This window comes from Pimephales promelas, chromosome 14 (genome assembly GCF_988280905.1).
Source record: "Pimephales promelas chromosome 14, fPimPro1.hap1.1, whole genome shotgun sequence".
Classification (NCBI taxonomy): domain Eukaryota; kingdom Metazoa; phylum Chordata; class Actinopteri; order Cypriniformes; family Leuciscidae; genus Pimephales; species Pimephales promelas.
This window is the reverse complement of record NC_142782.1, coordinates 5,275,735-5,295,811: the sequence shown is the minus strand read 5'-3', so window position 1 is coordinate 5,295,811 and position 20,077 is coordinate 5,275,735. Positions and strand designations below refer to the sequence as shown.

At 38.5% G+C, this 20,077-nt stretch overlaps 1 protein-coding gene across 1 annotated transcript; it reads right to left on the bottom strand.

The window, feature by feature from the left end:
* Positions 1-6,857: 6,857 nt before the first annotated feature.
* Positions 6,858-19,686, bottom strand: gkap1 (G kinase anchoring protein 1). The gene is made up of 11 exons (XM_089119195.1): positions 19,430-19,686; positions 18,629-18,787; positions 17,500-17,577; positions 14,462-14,573; positions 14,358-14,386; positions 11,311-11,454; positions 11,100-11,186; positions 8,231-8,294; positions 8,082-8,152; positions 7,918-7,995; positions 6,858-7,122 (listed from the first exon to the last, which is right to left on the bottom strand). The coding sequence occupies exons 1-11, from the start codon at positions 19,655-19,657 to the stop codon at positions 7,081-7,083; spliced, it is 1,092 nt and encodes a 363-aa protein (XP_088975321.1). The 5' UTR covers positions 19,658-19,686; the 3' UTR covers positions 6,858-7,080.
* Positions 19,687-20,077: the final 391 nt, after the last annotated feature.

The window sequence follows — 20,077 nt, the reverse complement described above, 5'->3', positions numbered from 1 at the left end:
CTGTAATGAACAACTACACACAATGTGTTGCCATAACAACGGGAGTTAGGACAGTTTCCGCCTGAAAATTAATTGTTACATCTACTTGTGCTAGCCTACAGCAAAACCATATGGGAAAATAAATTCACATGTAGTCGAGCTTTTAAAGTTATTTGTATATTTCACCGTGGTTTATAGGGAACAACGGGGCTAAAATGGTGTATGATTGCAGAAAAAAATATACCAGCCTTTACGTTTGTATTGAACATTGATGGAGCGACAGATTTTGTATGACAATAAATCATAAAAGGGGTTGATTTTGTTTAAAATATGATAAATGTACGAGGTCATGAGGCAAAAGTCACACGTTATTGATATATAACATTAGTTAAAAATCACATCATTTAATTAGGATTCACTTGTAGTGTGTGAGGTTTATTTAGGCTAACATACATTTTTAAACTAACTAACTACACACGTATATGATGCACTAACACACAATTAGAAAGATCTAGCATTATGGAAGCCCATATTAACTAGGAGATATTGGTCTCTCCAGGTTTCTGTCAATTTGAGAAAAAAAATTGTTATACTTAATAATTAATTAATTATACTTTAATTATTATTATTATTAATGGTAAGGGCATGTGTTTCATCTCGAGAGGGACAATCTGAACAAAATAACGACAAACATTCATGACTCAAATGTGGTGAACTGGACCGGTGGGATCATGATTCAGGAGGTGAAACCTGGATTTGATGCCCCCAACTCTCTGGAAATTCCATGAATGCTCCAAACTCTACGAGCGGAACAAGACACATTCTCTTAAGGTAGACATACCTGAGACCCTAAATCCATTATCAAGTCATGATTAGATGATTTATAGTGCATAAACACTCAAATAAACACCCAAAAATTGTATTTAAAAAATTGTGACATTGGATCACTGGAACTCCTGCCCTTAGGACTGATATATGTTTTCTAACTTTTGTATTTTTCTTTAGGATGTCTAAGTAGCAAATGTTGATGATCCAAACCTGAAATATTGTCACATGTTGGTCCAAATGAACATCTCCCATAATAAGTAGTTACTATTCAAACTGTTATATTGGTATTATATTTATTGAAAAAAAAACAGAAAACCACTCATATATTCAAATATGTGTACAGTATATATATAGGGTATAACAAATCCCCATTAGAATAAACTGAAATAGAAAAAAGTGATTGTATCAACCCCTCCTTGCACTGCCACCTTAACGTGGTGGAGGGGTTTGAGTACCCAAACGACCCTATGAGCTATGTTGTCTGGGGCTATGTGCCCCTGGTAGGGTCTCCCAAGGCAAACCGGTCCTAGGCGACAGGTCAGACTAAGTACGGTTCAATAAACCTTATGAGTGAAGTGAAAACAAGGACCGTGACGTCGCCCGGTATATGGCGCAGCCGGGGCCCCACCCTGGAGCCAGGCCAGGGGTTGGGGCTCATATGCGAGCGTCTGGTTGCTGGGCCTCCCCCCACGGTGTCCAGCCGGGCTCAGCCCGAAGGAGCAATGTGTCCATATCAGACTTGATGAGCAGCATGAAGGCGAGGTCATTTTGTTCATGGTACTGCAATACCTTCAAAGATGAACAGGTGAACAACACTGTTATTCTCAGTATGCCATGCCATGTATTGTATGTTACATGTTATGCCCTAAATTAACACATGATTAATTAACTGTATTTTTCTACGTACATTTCTGAAATGCATTTTCTATAAAGCTGCTTTGAAACAATGTGTATTGTGAGAAGCGTTATACAAATAGGCCTAAATGTCTACTAATATGACAACAATTATTCATTTTCTAAATGAGGAGTATACCTTTCTCATATCCCTCATACTTTTCCTCAGGGAGTTGCCTGGTGGACTTCCAGAATTCAAGAGTCACACAGGACACGACTGCTGAAGGTGTTCAGGGGTAGGTGAAGCTGCGGTGGTGAGGAGTGAACATTTTGGGTACTTGATGCACAACAAGATTGATTCATCAAATTTGATTATTTGATTATTTGATTAATTAAGATGCCTCTTCTGAAATGGAGACCTAGAGTAGAAGACAATGTGGCCTGTGACCTCGACTGCAAGATACTAGACTTAGAGAGGGTCACTGGAAGACAAAGAGGCCAGTGAGGATCACCAGAAGACGATGGGGCTGGTGACCCTCAACGCAAGATACTGGGGCCGGCACTGTAACGCACTGCACGACACTGAGGCTGGTGAGCTTCAACCTCAGACACTAGGGCTGGTGTGGGTCACCATAAAACATTGGGGCCAATGTGGGTCACCTGAAGACACTGGGGTAGATGAGGGTCATCACACATGATTTGGGCCGGTGTGGGTTCCTGAAAGACTTTGGGGGCGGTGAAGGTCACCTCAAGACTCTAGGGCCAGTGAGGGTCACCTCAAGACACTAGGGCTGGTGAAGGTCACCTCGAGGCACTAGGGCTTGTGAAGGTCACCTCAAGACACTTGGGCTGGTGAGGGTCACCTCAAGACACTTGGGCTGGTGAAGGTCACCTCAAGACACTTGGGCTGGTGAGGGTCACCTCAAGACACCTGGGCTGGTGAAGGTCACCTCAAGACACTTGGGCTGGTGAGGGTCACCTCAAGACACTAGGGCTGGTGAGGGTCACCTCAAGACACCTGGGCTGGTGAAGGTCACCTCAAGACACTTGGGCTGGTGAGGGTCACCTCAAGACACTAGGGCTGGTGAGGGTCACCTCAAGACACCTGGGCTGGTGAAGGTCACCTCAAGACACCTGGGCTGGTGAGGGTCACCTCAAGACACTTGGGCTGGTGAGGGTCACCTCAAGACACTAGGGCTGGTGAGGGTCACCTCAAGACACCTGGGCTGGTGAAGGTCACCTCAAGACACTTGGGCTGGTGAGGGTCACCTCAAGACACTAGGGCTAGTGAGGGTCACCTCAAGACACCTGGGCTGGTGAGGGTCACCTCAAGACACTTGGGCTGGTGAGGGTCACCTCAAGACACTTGGGCTGGTGAGGGTCACCTCAAGACACCTGGGCTGGTGAAGGTCACCTCAAGACACTTGGGCTGGTGAGGGTCACCTCAAGACACCTGGGCTGGTGAGGGTCACCTCAAGACACTTGGGCTGGTGAGGGTCACCTCAAGACACCTGGGCTGGTGAGGGTCACCTCAAGACACCTGGGCTGGTGAGGGTCACCTCAAGACACTAGGGCTGGTGAGGGTCACCTCAAGACACCTGGGCTGGTGAGGGTCACCTCAAGACACCTGGGCTGGTGAGGGTCACCTCAAGACACTTGGGCTGGTGAGGGTCACCTCAAGACACCTGGGCTGGTGAGGGTCACCTCAAGACACCTGGGCTGGTGAGGGTCACCTCAAGACACTAGGGCTGGTGAGGGTCACCTCAAGACACCTGGGCTGGTGAGGGTCACCTCAAGACACCTGGGCTGGTGAGGGTCACCTCAAGACACCTGGGCTGGTGAGGGTCACCTCAAGACACTTGGGCTGGTGAGGGTCACCTCAAGACACCTGGGCTGGTGAGGGTCACCTCAAGACACTTGGGCTGGTGAGGGTCACCTCAAGACACCTGGGCTGGTGAGGGTCACCTCAAGACACCTGGGCTGGTGAGGGTCACCTCAAGACACTTGGGCTGGTGAGGGTCACCTCAAGACACTTGGGCTGGTGAGGGTCACCTCAAGACACCTGGGCTGGTGAGGGTCACCTCAAGACACTTGGGCTGGTGAGGGTCACCTCAAGACACCTGGGCTGGTGAGGGTCACCTCAAGACACCTGGGCTGGTGAGGGTCACCTCAAGACACTTGGGCTGGTGAGGGTCACCTCAAGACACTTGGGCTGGTGAGGGTCACCTCAAGACACCTGGGCTGGTGAGGGTCACCTCAAGACATTGGGTGTGGTGTGGACCACTGCACAGCAGTGCGGCCGGTAAAGGTTACCTCAAGAGGGTCACTAGATGGCACTGAAGATGGTGATGGACGACAGGTGTGATTTATAAAGATACAGACAAGACAGATGCTGAAGCTGATTCAATTAAAGCTTGTTGTCTACATTCAATTAGCGACTCTTTTTTTTCTTTATTAGGTCTGTACGGTCTTTTGTTTGTAGTTGATCATGCAAGTTGTATTTACAAAATGTCAAATTTAGAAAAAGCCCAAATTCCAAGTTCAGCTAAATACATTTATTTACACCAAAATAAAACAAAACACCTAATTTTGAAACATTTCTGAATCTTTTAATTGGCTTTTTATTGAAAGTTTAATCATTTTTATTGGTGTTGTTATTATCAGTGAACATGAATAAAAGATCAAATGAAAAAAAAAGTATATAATAAAATATCTTCCTGAAACTGTCACAAGCTCAAGGTGAGCTATTAAATAAAGATCCTTGTTTTTAACCAAGTAATCGCCTTTAGAGTAGTACTAGAAAAGATCTGAATGTGAACAGATGGTCTCTTGATTAAGTTTGATACTGATGTGGGAGCGTTCTCCTGAGGACTTTCAGAAACCAGCACTGAACGAGTACATGAATCGGGTGGACAAAAAACCCTGCTTTCAAATCAGCATTTATTCATTACCTTTTTGTGTCCATATGCAGCATGCATCAATGTGTCACATATGTGTGCCTCAAGAATCAATCAACTAGTATACAATACTAAAAGGGACAAAAATTAAAGGAGTAAACATGTGATCAATCTGCTTCCTCTTGTCTTTGGGCTAGTTCGGGCCAGAGCACTTTGTCAGAAGAAGCCTCTTGTGTGCCGTATCCATCCCTGACATGATTCCTCACACATCACCACAGGCTAAATCCATGCTTGCAGCAGATTTACTCTGGTGTAGGGTTGTCTATCATATACTTTCCATCTCTAAGAGGAGAAAAACGTCTCAATCGGATTCAGGAAAGGAGAGTATGAAGGCACAAGTTCATTGATGTTAAACCTGAGCAGCTCGGTGGAAACTGACATTGTCCCACACTATCACAGTGGGAATGGGATTCTCATGCAGCTCTTGACCCTGCTGCTCTTGAACCCGCACTATTACCACAGTAAAACCTGTGACTTTATGGTACAACGGGGCTAAAGGCACACTGGGGTAATAAGCACATTTGGTTTAATTTTCCTCACAAAAACTTGTCGCGGCACTTTCTAAAACCTCCGATTGTCAAGATGCACGTGGAAATTTGTTGAAATCAGATTCTTTGTTAATGATCTAATATTTGATGTCTTTTAAAATACTGTGGATTTAAGTATAGCAAATGAGATTTGCTAAAATGATTTGACTATATTTTGAGACAAAGGTCTTGTTAATGATTTTCCCTTTTTTCAAGGTAAGCAACAGTTTGAGTCACTGAAAAATGCCCAACGCTAATGCAGACTGAGTGTCGAAAATGCCGAAAATGCCGAAAATGTCGAAAATGAGTACATTTTGAGAAAGAATAATGAACATGCAATGTGTAGCCTACTTATTACCTGTATTCTCACGCTATATATATATATATATATATATATATATATATTGATAAAATATTGGCCATTTAGAATAGATTTATATAGGATCAAACAGATGCTGTCAGAATCTTGCTTTTAAACAAATAATATACATTTAAACAAATATCAATAAACAATTTCCAAAAAAGAATATCCCTCCAATGTACCTTAAAGGATTAGTTCACTTTTAAAAAAACTTTTGCTGATAATTTACTCACCCCCAAGTCATCCAAGATTTCCATGTCTTTCTTTCCTCAGTCGAAAAGAAATTTAGGTTTTTGATGAAAACATTCCAGGATTTTTCTCCATATAATGGACTTCAATGGGAACCGGATGGTTCAAGGTCTAAAAGACAGTTAATAACTGTTTCAGATGCAGCTTCAAATGTCTTCAAACGAAACCAAACGATGAATAAGGGTCTTATCATGCGAAACGATCGGTTGTTTCAAAACTTATTCCAAAAATGTAACTTTTCTAAGGACAAATGCTAGCCTTGCTCTATTCTGTGAGGCGCGTTCGCAACGTCACGTATTACGTAATTACGTTCAAAAGGTCACGGGCGACGTAGCCGAAAGTACAGAGTCAGTGTTTACAAGTTGAACGCATAGGTTGAACGTGCAAACTAGCTCAAACACCGTTTACAAAAAAAGCAATTAAAAGGAAAAACAACGATGTCGGACGATTTCGATTCTGTACTTCCGGCTACGTCGCCCGTGACCTTTTGAACGTAATTACGTGTTACGTGACGTTACAAACGCGCCTCACAGAATATAGCAAGGCTAGCATTCATCCTTATAAAAGTTACATTTTTGGAATAAGTTTTGAAATAACCGATCGTTTCGCATAATAAGACCCTTATTCATCGTCTGGTGTCGTTTAAAGACATTTGAAGCTGCATCTGAAACTGTTATTAACTGTCTTTTGGACCTTGAACCATCCGGTTCCCATTGAAGTCCATTATATGGAGAAAAATCCTGGAAGGTTTTCATCAAAAACCTAAATTTCTTTTCGACTGAGGAAAGAAAGACATGGACATCTTGGATGACAGTTTTTTCAAAAAAGTTTTTTCAAAAGTCAACTAATCCTTTAAGAATCCCAAGCACACGTATAAACATAAAATATCTGAATATACTGTATATCAAATTAGATCACATGTACAGTGATTAAATGTGTCAATATTAATGTCCTCTTAATTTGCATAATCTGATTGCCTTAAAGTATCTCCCCCTGATCATTATGGATTTATTGAGCGAAGTAAATGGGCTGAAGACATTCGTTACACAACACTGCTTAGTGAGAATGGAAAAACAGATTACTTCATGCATAAACAACTAACACACTATGAAAAATAAGATGAACATCTTTATTCAAAAGAATTCAAGAGTGTATGCCTTTCATTGTTAGTGCACAGAAGTAGATTTACGATCATAAGCTACTGTGACCAGGCTAACAGAACTACGCAGCAATAAGCAGGAACACAAACCGCCTGTGTGATGGTGGAGGTTTGGTTAAGAGTGTATGTGGTGTTTTGAACAGACATTAAAAGAAATTAGCAGCTTGACAAAGGAAGCATGCCTCTTCATACATCCCCTTCTGATGCTTTTTTACCCTTTCGGTTCCCCTGTAAAAAAAGAAAATGCAAACATTGTAAATTAACATATTGGTGATGTCATGGTTTTTTCTTCACTGTATAACATCTCAAAACAAAAACAATGCTGATATTGACAACATTTTGACATTATAATTTTCAAGTGTGAGAAGATGCTAAACAGGAGCACTGAGCACCGAACTGAGTTCTCTTTCGTTTCTTCTTGAAGTTCTTAAATGTAGCCTGGTTAAAACCAGCCCATTCTCAGCTGTAACGGAGTTATGGTCTGGCAAAGCGTCATAGACAAATCATTTCACCAACGGACGTCCCGGATAGACCTAAAATCAATCAGAGCGATGAAGGAGGCGACGTATGCAGAGCGGCGGCCGGCAGAGAAACATCTCTGAGTGTTGTTCTTTGCTTGGTTTTTAACAAAAAGGAAACGTTCAAATCGCTTAAAACAGACGCGATTGCTGATTCGAACAAGTTATGTTTGACGGCGGCATCCATCTTTGTAATGTAGGCTACAAAATCTGCTTCAATATCCCAGCACCGTCGTCATTATGTAAAGCGTTTCTAATTGGTGTCTCGATTTCGATGGATTGGAAATGGGCTTGAATGAGCCAGACTAACTTCAGAGCAAATCTAAATTTTCCCAGGCTAACCGAAATGTAAATTGGCAAGAATCTGCGTAAATGATAAACTTTCACTCTATTATGGTTAAAAATCCACGAATCACATGCCACTGGCCCTGGTCCGTCCGGATCGCGGATCAACTGCGATCTGCTAGGATGTGAGTCAGTCACTGCAAGTTTGGATGCATCATACCTGATGTTTCGGTTGCTCTGACTGTAAGCCCTTCACTTTTGACCTCTCTTGCTCCAGGGCTGTGTGTAACTGTGTCACCTTAAAGAGGGGGAAGCAAATTCAGGTAAGCAAAAAACCATCACAACACTTAGATTAAGGCACAAACTCCAGGGTACAGCACGCACCTGCGAGGACAACTCCTCTTTAATGTTCATGAGCTCCTCCACCTGCAGCAGGATTTCAGCTTTGTCCTTCACTGAATAGAAAGAAACTTATATAAATAACTTGAATACATGCTTCAGTCCGTCAGGTGTGTTTGCTGTTCTGCACTCACTCTCTCCCTGTTGAAGCATTTTAAGCAGCTGTCCGTTTCTGGCCTTCACTTCCTTGTATCTTTCCTAAAAAAGACAGCAAATAATCAGTAAAAAATCGTCGAGTTGTTATTGAAATAGCATTAGTCAAAAACACATTTCACAGACAACAGAACATCAAAATCTTCACAACAGTTATTTACTAACGTAATATTCCTAATCCACCCAAAACGTCTCATGTCGATTATTGCCCTTGATATTGTACTGGTACTTATTTATGTCAACTAAAATAATTCACATAAAAAAAAGCCGGTTTATGACGGGTTTGTTTTTCATGCACAATTGGGTGTTCAAAGCATTTAATAAAATTGTCATTTCTTAACATTCTAATAACATTAGAATGATTTAATAATAATAACTTTAAAATACAACGTTAATATAACGGGAGAATTGAACGTTCCAATGACGTTTGAATGGAGTTCTTATAGCCAAGCAAGAACGTTAATACAACATCTAAAAATCTGGACGTTTTGAATGTTCCTAGAATATTCAGAAATAACGTATTTATAACTTAAGGGGAACGCTATGAAAACGTTCTTATAACCTACAATTGTTATCTGGTGAAGAGGAGAGATTCGTACGGAGGCGTATTGCATTCACTTGAAGAAAATTTTTTTTTTGCTCTGTTTTTCTGAATTAATGAGTTAATTTTTCATGAGAAAAAAAGTTTTTCTCTGTTTTTCTGAATTAATGAGTTAATTTTTCATGAGAAAAAATTTTTTGCTCCGTTTTTCTGAATTAACGAGTTAATTTTTCATGGAATTTTTTTTTTTGCTCTGTTTTTCTGAATTAATGAGTTAATTTTTCATGAGAAAAAAAAATATTTTGCTCTGTTTTTCTGAATTAATGAGTTAATTTTTCATGGATTTTTTTTTTTTGCTCTGTTTTTCTGAATTAACAAGTTAATTTTTCATGGAATTTTTTTTTTTTTTTGCTCTGTTTTTCTGAACTAACGAGCAAAAACTTTTTTTCTCACGAAAAATTAACTCATTAATTCAGAAAAACAGAGAAAAAAATATTTTCTCATGAAAAATTAACTCATTAATTCAGAAAAACAGAGAAAAACTTTTTTTCTCATGAAAAATTAACTCATTAATTCAGAAAAACGGAGCAAAAAAAAAATTTCTCATGATAAATTAACTCGTTAATTCAGAAAAACAGAGCAAAAAAAAAATTCTCTCATGAAAAATTAACTCATTCATTCAGAAAAACAGAGAAAAAATTGTTTTTCTCATGAAAAATTAACTCATTAATTCAGATAAACAGAGCAATTTTTTTTCTCATGAAAAATTAACTCATTAATTCAGAAAAACAGAGTAGATTTTTTTTCTTCAAGTGAATGCAATACGCCTCCGTAGATTCGCGATTGCACTGAACACGTTTTAACTGTACGTTCACACCGCCGTCGACTTCGGCCGGAAGTCATTCATTTTCAATAGAAGCTGGCTTTTCTCAGCTGCAAGGAGCGTCAAATCCATCGGCGTTGCGTTTTGGGCATTTTTAGCGTCAGAAAGTTGAAGGGAGCTCAACTTTATGGTAACGAGCTGCAGCAACCAATCGGAATCTAGACGTCCTTCGCGCTGGCTGATTCCGGAGAAACATACAATGTAAATTTTTGTTCCTACCAAAACATTAGTTCCGAGAAAATGGAAGAGAAGATAATAATCTCCTACTGGTTTCCTATCATTTATGACATGACTGTTTGTTTATAGGGACCGCAAGAGCGCAACTTTTATTTGAAATATTTACGAACGCTCGTTTTAAAGCGGGAATGAAGTTCATTTGCTCACGGTGACACCGATTTGACAGCAAAGAATAATAATAATAGCTAACTATTCATTTTTTCAAATAAAAATGTTATAAAAATGCTGTCATTATAAAAGGTTTCTTCAATGTATTGCTTGTTTTTTTTCTGTTTATTACATTTCATATTGTGACACTTCTATTCTCCCTGCAACGTCAGAGCATTCAAAGCATCCAAAGCGTGAACAAGCTTCCTCGTACTTTTTGACAAGCGTCCTTGACAGGGCGGCCAGAGCTTCTTTGACGCTCAAGTCGGCGGCGGTGTGAACGCACAGTAAGTTTAGTAAATAGACCTATTCTTACAAGAGCAGCATGCATCTGAGAGAGCACGCGCGGCACATTATATTCCGTGCGCGAGCAGAGCCACGCTCACGCATTATATTAATGTACTTTCGCGCTTCAATATTCGAGATTTGACAGGAAAATAACGCCATAGTTCTGCAGCATCTTCCCTATAACGTAACACCAGAGCACTGCTGTTTACCCTCGGCCTCGTCTCGCAGCCGCTGCTTAGAAGAGCAACTTTGTAAAGGGTCCGTCTGAAACAGTGTCACGGGCGCAGCGAATGAAATATATCGGTATGGCGGTATATTCAAACTTAATATCATAACAAAAAAAAAACGTTTTTCAGTATGAACCGGTATACCGCCCAGCACTAATGCAGGCCATATTATTTATGTTAATCACTTCCGGTCAACATGAGTTCTGCACTCAAAACCACAGTTTTTTGAGCTTGTGATATCACAACATGCAACAAACCCTGGGGTCATAGTGCACAGAACGTGATTACGTCTATGAGCCAAACAAAATCGGAAGACGTAAATATCAATTTGTGCAGACTCAGAGTGTGAAAACACAGCAACAGGAGCATGTTGGATCTGAACGTGTAACGTCTCTGGTTTTGTATGAATTATTGAGCTAGCCATTTGGGTATCAGTTTCTATCAGCTCTTAAACAGAGGGAAAGGGTTAAGATCCGAATATGCCAATGAGAATAAAAACCGTGCCACACTTCATCGCAACTTCTTACCTCCCATTGTGAAATTGTCTTTTTCAACTTTCCAATTTCCAGGTCTTTCTTTTCCAGTTCGTATTTTAACTGCTCAGTTCTCACATCCTGAGAGTTTTGAGAAAGAAAACAAGATGTTGTACTGAGCTACATTGTACATTATGGCACATCGGACTACAAATTCTGCAGGTTTTTCTCCTTTATCTGGGTGAAAGACTGAGCGAGGTCTGACCTGCTCCTGCTCTGAGGAGGTGTTGACGTCGTGACCGGCACTGTTGCTGTACTGCTCTCTGCGTTTGTCACGCTGGACGATCTTGCTCACATCATCCTCTAGCTGGTTAAAAAACTTCTCATCACGCAGTGCAGGATTCACAGGCTGATAAAAAAACCAAAAAAAAAGGAAGTTGTCAGTATCACCAGGGACGTAAGAACTATACTGTGAGAGGGGGGGGGGGGGTTGAAAAGCGGTTGAATTGGCCGCTCCAATTTACCCTCAATGAAATCTAACCTTAGTGTAATGGACAGAATTACTAGAAATCATTTAGCTACCTAAAAGTTAAAGATTTTTAATTAAACTCCAGAAATGGTGAAAGTGTGAAAATTCATGATTTATGGGTGACGTTAGTCTAGTAGAATTTTCAAAAAATATTTTGCCACTTAAAAGATTTGCGTCACGCATGCATGTCTATTTCCCTCATTTTAAATATAAAACACATGTGGACTGATGTTTTTCCAATGGCTGATATTTTTACTGCAAATGTCGAAATGCGCACTCTTCGGTCCATCAGAAAGTGGAAATCATGAAGAGTTTACAAACCAAGCACCCCCGAATAAGCCAATCCCATTGCGAGGGACCCATATCATGAAATATAAGGACAGCTGTATATTTCCATATATAAATACATTTAAACCAGTGTTGTTATTGTTATCTAATACCAAATATATATAGACCATTTCACAAGATGTAAACAACACTGGTCCAGAAGCACTTCCTGTTTCAGTTTTTTAACGCTACATAAAAGCTGGGATAAAATACAACCAACAGAACATTTAAAACTGAATCAAAAAGTTAAACAAACATCTTTAAGATGTTTTCTTTACATGTGAAATAAAGAAAACAGTTACAAACTGAAACAGGAAGTGCTTCTGGACCAGTGTTGTTTACATCTTGTGAAATGATCGATATAAAAAAAGAAGCTAAAATAAAATTAAACATATAGTAGATGAAAATCTTAAACAACTTAAATAATTAGAAATGCTGCCTTGGCAACAAACTGAAATTAAGTGTGTTTAAATTGTTAAAACTTAACCACAAAAGTTAAAAGAGCCAGTGTTATTTTTGTATTATTGAGATTATATATATATTTTTTTTATGTATATAATTTTTTTGTCACTGTTTTTGTAATTTTTAATAGTTTTTTAAACGTCTACATGTTTTTTTATTCATTTTTATTTCAATTAATTTTTAGTTATTTTAGTTCCTCAAGTAAAATTAAATGAACATGAGAAATCTTGATTTAGCAACCAACTGCAAGCATAAAGTTTACGTTTTTTATTTTATTGTATTTCAGTTGATGTTTATTTTACTTTAACATTTTTTTCATTTTAGTTTCAGTTTTATTAAGCACATAAAATAAAACTACAATTTAAATAAACTGAAAATATACCAATAAAAGCTAGTTAAAAAATATGAATAAACAGTACAATTACACATAAATAATAAAAAAAGATCTATACTGTATGAGAAAAACATTAAGTGTGATATTACGAAGACAATATTTTTCTAAAATTAAGCTATTATAAAGAATCCCAAGTAATTAATGTCATCATTAGACCAAAGTCAAAGAAAGTTAATTTATAATTAGAATATTATCTGGAGAACCTTTATTTTGTATTAAATTGACACTACCTCTTCAGAGTAAAATAACATTTATAAACTCATTTCTGACTAGTTTTTTGTTAATGCATTAAATATATTTAACCACTTAACGGTCACCGTCCCACAGGTGGGACGTTTGCCACTATATTTTTAAAACAATAATATCTTAGTAAATACCTTAAATAATATTGACAAACTATATATCATTTGAAAGCTTACAATCTCTAGTTTCCATATTTGGTGACTGATATTCAAAATATATTACAGAGGAGCCATAATTTATCAATATAAAACAAGAATATTTTCATACTCATAAGGCGTGTTCAGACCTTTATTTTAAAATAGCAGTAAACATGAAAAATCATGAAAAAATGGTAGATACCTCAGTTTGTTTTCATGCCAAAAGTTCAAAAGATAGAATCCATTCAATTATTTTGGAAAAAAAAGGTCTGAAAAGTTTGAAATATCAAGAAAAAAATAATAAATTCACCATTTGTGACGTGGCAGCTAGCTATGACTTACATGCGTGTTCTTTGTATGTGTTTCTTAGAGGTTAAATTCATATCAAAATCTGCCAAACTTCCCATGCTACTTCTGAATAGGATCTCTACTTCAGAAATTGTATGAAAATTGTGAAAATAATCGTTCATATCACTCAAAACACGAATGGAAATGCAGGCGCCCTTATATGGGCAGTAATGGAGTCTGATTGTGCCCTAGTGAAAAAGTTTGGTACTGCGCTCAAACAAAATCTTACTGAAAGCTATTTTTTTGAGATATCAACCTAAAATTTGAAACACAACTTGTTCAGATTTTTGGCTTTGATCTTTCTGCCATTTTAGAGTAGCCCAGGTTTTGAAAATATATTTTATGTAAAATATGAATAATTAATATTTTTGCATTGTACATTTCCATAAACTCAAACTTCTATAACTTTTCTTCTGTTTCACTTTCTTAATTTATTTCACTTCTACAAAAATCTGCCAAATGTCTTCTTTAAAACAAGACCAATCATATGTCTATATTCCAAAGCATTCTTGAATTACAACCATTTAAGTTCGAAATGTGCATTTCCATGTCTATTCAAAAAAGGGGGGGGTGACAGTTAACAGGTTAATTCATATCTTAAGTTAACACACAACTTTGACAGCTCTAAAACTACATGCAGTAAAATTAGTTCTCTCATGTTTCCTGTGGAGTCCCCTAGTTTAAAACACTCCTGATCCAAAATACCCCAAGAATTAAGTGTTTACTTGAAAACGGTGTTTGCTTCAAATATATCAAACTTTATATTGAGGGTTTACATCATGCTTCAGATAACGCTGTCAGAGCCGGAGTAACCCACTCTCCCCCTAAGCTTGTATGTTTCATGTTAGCTCTCCGACTACACACACACTCACCTCTTTGTCAGGCTTCTTACTCTGCTGATCTGCAATAGAGACAGTGAGTTAAAACGGACACAGACAGTGATTGGTGTCTCTCGATAAGAGTATGGCGTTCTTACCCTCATGCTGGAAGTCTTTGAGAGATACAGTGACTCGCTTGTCCTTCCCCTGCTGATTCTTCTTCCTGTCCTTCTTTCCTCCCGCCTTTGTCTTCGGTGACGCAGTCTCTGTTTTTCAGGATCCTTGGGAAATTATAATATTAAACATTAAGAATCTTGCAAAAGATGAAAAAGATCAAATAAGTAGTGCAATAGCTAGCATTAATAGTTTCAAAATCAATTGCAGTTATATTATATTATACAATTTATTATTGACAGTTTAACTTTTAATATACCACTGGAACCACAAGAGGGAGTAGTTACACTTTTCACTACATTTTAAAGAGCTAGAAATGAACATAGAACGTAGGAGACTGGTGTTTCGACTCGGTTCAACATATTGTATGACATTAACCCTGTAAAGCCGGACAAAGGTAAAAAAAAAAAAAGAGTTTTATGAGTATCATATTTGAAACACCAGTCTTTTATGGCTCATATAATATGATATAGGAGAATACAAAGCTCATACGCTAAATAAAACTGTTTTAATCTGAGGCAGTTGCTGATCTTTATATGACCAAAAGGTAAAGTGAAATACTTAATGTAAATCAATTCAATCGTTCTAACACTATATCAGACTATTTACATAAAATGTATATAATACAAGTTTTCACTGTCAAAAAGATGTCACTTTTTATCTCCCAATATCATGTCTTAGTAAGATATTTTTTAAATGCTTAGTTTTATAATCAAAATTCTTTAGTTGTTATTGTAGAGGGCAAAGCATTTAATATAATGCAATATAACTATGATTGAGAGATGAACAAATATGTTCCCCAAAAGCGTGTTGTCTCAGATATTCACATTTTAACATGATTTTTCAAAAAAATTACATGGATAATCAGGTCAACATAAGTTGCTACAGTCCAGTAAATGTTCTTCTTGAAATATTACCAACAATATAAGTTATTAATATACAATTATACAAACATAAAAGTAATTTTTACATTTACTTACTAAAATCAGTAAAGAGTTCACATTAAAATATCCCAAAGAGGGATATCCTGAAGGGGGACGTGTTCACAATTATATTAAAAAACTTTTACTAGCTAAAAACATATAAACTATCAATTAGACAACAGAAGAAATGTAGAAGATTGAGTGCAAAGGCTTTTTCCTCAAAGTTTGAACTATGATGATAAACTTTGAGGCCTTTGATTGTATAGTAGAATATAGAATTTTTGATTGTATAGTTATAGTAGTTTGGCAATTTTGCATGGCTATGTCCATCCCCACTCATTTTGATATTGTTGGGGAAATTTTAATCTGACATGTATTACATATGATTATTGGGTCTTATATTTTTATCTGTTCACCTCCTATATGTAATAAGGGAGGAATGTCTTATGGTTTAGCTATCCGTGAAGGAAGTAATTTGTCTTTCCTTTATCAAGGGTGGAATGAGGCACCAGAGAACCGGCCGAGTCAGAGGTCATCTTAGACTGGGGAGGATAGCGGTAAATCTAACCTAACAAGTGAATCCTATGGCTTGTGGAATTTTACAGAGAAGGCTTGGCTTGTAGTAAATAACCTTGAGAGAGATACAAGATGGGACTCCGGCCTGTGTTCTGGGCGTCATTTCACTTCACAGTAATCTGTGTTGGTGACTTGCAAGAATAATAAACCTCTTTTCCTTTTATTAATTTGACTCTGAGTGTCTCTTACGCAGTGATGTCTGTTTATTGAACTTTAGCCTTAACAATATCAAATGATATCACAGAGGATCCCCGCAGATTCTGTGTCAGGTTCATTAAAGCTTCACAAACTTATGCACTATTCTAAGCTTTTGTAGTATAAATAGTGCAAGTAGTGTGTTCACATTGACTACGTTTACATGCAGCCAATTTTCGGGTTATGGTTGGGTTATGGTCACTATTCGGGTTTCTGAAACATTAGGAATAACCCGTTTACATGCGTGAGCAGAGAGAGTTTCTCCTGTATACATGGAATATCCCGATGTAAACGGCGACGCGCGGTTAGCGTCTAGACGTACGGACAACCTTAAGACGCAATATGCGTAATTTCCGATTCTTCTTCCTGTATCCAAAGACAACAACAACAGCAGCACGCGGATAATGAATAGTTCGGGGCAGATAGCGATCGCCTTTGTTAGCGCTTTGATGCTGGTAACGTTACTGACCTCGCTCCAAAAGTATGCTGTGCTGTGTCTTGCCATGTTTACTTCCGGTATTCTGCACGTGGTTTTTTTGTATGCGCCGAGAAGTTTCTCTACTCAAAAGACCAAGAGATTCCTTGCAAATAGAACATGTGCAGATCAAATCACTATGGGGATATACCGATACGCGTTTACATGACCAAAAATTCGGGTTAGAAAAGGGGTACCCCAGGTATAAAATCCTGGTTTTTAAAATCCGGGATATGAGCATATTCGGGTTTTTGCCGGTGTTTACATGGCCGTTCGTGACCGGGTTATTGCTAATATCCCAGTTTTGAACGGGTTATTGGCTGCATGTAATCGTAGTCAATGACAAATTACAACAAGAAAAAGTACACTTTAAATCCATGAAAGACGTACATCACAGACTACACTAGATACGGGTTTCCCAAATTTTTGAACTAAACCGCTCAATTCATATGGATTAGTTTTACGATCTCTTTATGAACATTTTGAAGCTTCAGAGTGGTAGTTGCGTAGCTGTCAATAGAGGGACAGAATTCTCTCAGATTTCAACAAAAAGATCTTCATTTGTGTTCTGAAGATGAACAATAGTATTATATGTTTGGAAAAGTTAAGTCCCACCTGTGGGTCTCGAGTGTCTCGCAAAAATCAAAATGGCAATATGCAATAGAGGTTTGCTTTTGTTACATTTAAAATTGTTGTTAGGTGTTTTTTTTTTTAGGTATTGACTTAATGAAATACAATTGTTTAGTTGGACTAGACTCTGCCCCTCTTGGACTCACATTCTACTAAAGTAGACTTATTAGTTTCCTCTTGATGGTTGCATGAGATGACATTTTTAGAGTCAGTATAAATTTACCTTTTTATGTTCCTCAAATTCTAATTTACTCAGCATCAACGCCTTCTCCAGATCCGCCTCATACAGGTCACTGGTCAGCTGTGTGAACACAAACATGAACATGTTTGCATAAAGCAAATAGGAAAAATAGGCTATTGGAAAGTCAAATTAAAGGGATACTTCACCTCTGGAAAGATGAATGTGTATTTAAAATGGTTCATTTATGTAGAAGAAATGTGAAATTATTTTTGAATTTGGAGCTTTCTAGACTGGGAAAAGCCAGAAAATGTATTTTTGGCTTGTGGATGAAAGACTACAACTCCCAGAATGCACTTGCTTCGCTGCCCTAGGTGGCCACGCCTACCGGCAACAGAGCGCAGAGGTTAAACAAGTCTAGGCTACTAGTGAGTCTCAGTGATGAGTCTGCCCGGGATTTCCGAGATTGGCCAAAATGTCCGGGATTGGGCTTTTGCGCGGGAGAACGGCGCGAGGCCGGTGGCGTGATTACCGAAGAGCGACACCTGTGAGACGCACCGGTCTCGTATCTCTCACAGAAGAGCGGGAATTTTCTTAGCAATGTTAAAACGCACAACAACCGATCACTTGTTTAGCGTTCATGTAAACACTACAAGATTCATCAATCAGAATGAATTCAGTTAGATTGAAACAAAACCTGTGCATGTAAACAATGAATGGCGACTGCAGAAAGCAAAAGCTAAATCCCGGACATCGACGGCCGGACAAGTCCGGGAAAAAGAGGATGGTAACCCCAACTACTCAGCTTTCTCCACAGAACAAGAACCTGTTAGCTTAGGTTTCAAAAAAAGATGGCCGACACTCCATCATGTGTCCATTCTGTGAGTGAGATCTCCCTCTATGGGCAGGTTGAGGACATGCGGGACAGTCCCGACTACTGACTGTAGTCTTTAGCCTCTGGACAAAAAATCCTCAGATGACGCAAAATTACGTTTTTTGCGTCATCTGAGGATTTTTTTTCAGTCAAAAAATACATAAATCTCTCGTCTCGGGGGATATGAGGGTGGAAAGCATGGTAATTCGAAATAACTACAGGTTTCCTACCAATACAAAGCTTAATGCTAAATCCTAAAGTAACACTTTAAGTTTTTTTTCTTTTGTGTAAAAGGTGTACCTGTTCATCTCTCTGTTTCCACTCCTGCCAGTTCTCCTGGGGCTTGGAGCCACGCTGGACAGCTGCCGGGCTGATCAGATCATTCGCTAAATCCTGCAGCGTGAGGGAGGGAGGTGCCGAACACTTCTGAGGGATCTTCTTAAAAGCGAGACTCCTGAGCTACAGTGTGTGACGACAAAGACTGTTTTTGTTAGTAGACATTTTGCTGAAGGTGACTTCAGCCCAAAACATACCCACTACACCACCCTCTTCATATATAAGGATGTAAGAAATGTCAACACTGACTCATAATCACTGTTTTCAGAAACAAAGGTGAGGCCCAACAGCCTTTTTAGAAAAACAGACAGACAGACAGACAGATATTAAAATAGATAGATAGACAGACAGACAGACAGACAGACAGATAGACAGATAGATAGATGACAAACAGATAGAAAAACAGACAGACAGACAGAGAGATGACAGACGATAGATAGATAGATAAATAGATAGATAGATAGATAGATAGATAGATAGATAGATAGATAGATAGATAGATAGATAGATAGATAGATAGATAGATAGACAGACAGACAGATAGATAGATGACAAACAGATAGAAAAACAGACAGACAGACACAGAGAGATGACAGACAGTGGATAGATAGATAGATAGATAGATAGATAGATAGATAGATAGATAGATAGATAGATAGATAGATAGATAGATAGATAGATAGATAGATAGACAAAGAGAGATGACAGACGATAGATAGATGGATAGATGGATAGATGGATGGATGGATAGATAGATAGATAGACCTCATTGGCTTCACTCTGCTGCTGTTCCTTCTTTCGTCTTCTCTTCTCTTTCTTTTTGTCTGTAGTTTGGTTGGTCTTCCCACTGGGAGATTTCCCCGAGCGAGGCTTCCCTGCTCCACGACCGGCCTTTGTCTTTCCTGCATCCGAATCAGTGTCCGAATCTGAGTCGACCTGCAGCAGAGCGAAGCGTGACGCCGTGGTGGGCACTGAGATCACTGTTGATGCCATCCTGAACCTGCCAACGGGACAACCAACACATGATACCTGTATATTAGTGTGAGACAGTTCAGTTCAGAGCTGATGGGCTCTAAGACAGAGAAACATTAATGTGTCAGGTTCTTATTTCTAACTGTTTATTTTAAGTTTCTATTATTTTGATGGTTTTATCATAATTTTGTCATATATTCCAAGCTTTTTTCAGTATTATCAACAATTATTATGCCAGTAAAGCAATTTTGTATTTGAATTATCATTAGCATTCAAGAATCAGTGCAATGTAACAGTTACACAATGAGGATAACTCTTTACGCACAATATATGACCCTGTTAATATAATACACTCAAATACACAAAGCCATCTTTAATCTGTATTGCTCATTCAAAACATAATAAATCTGCTTGCTTTTTTAAGGCGTTTGCTTTTTTAAT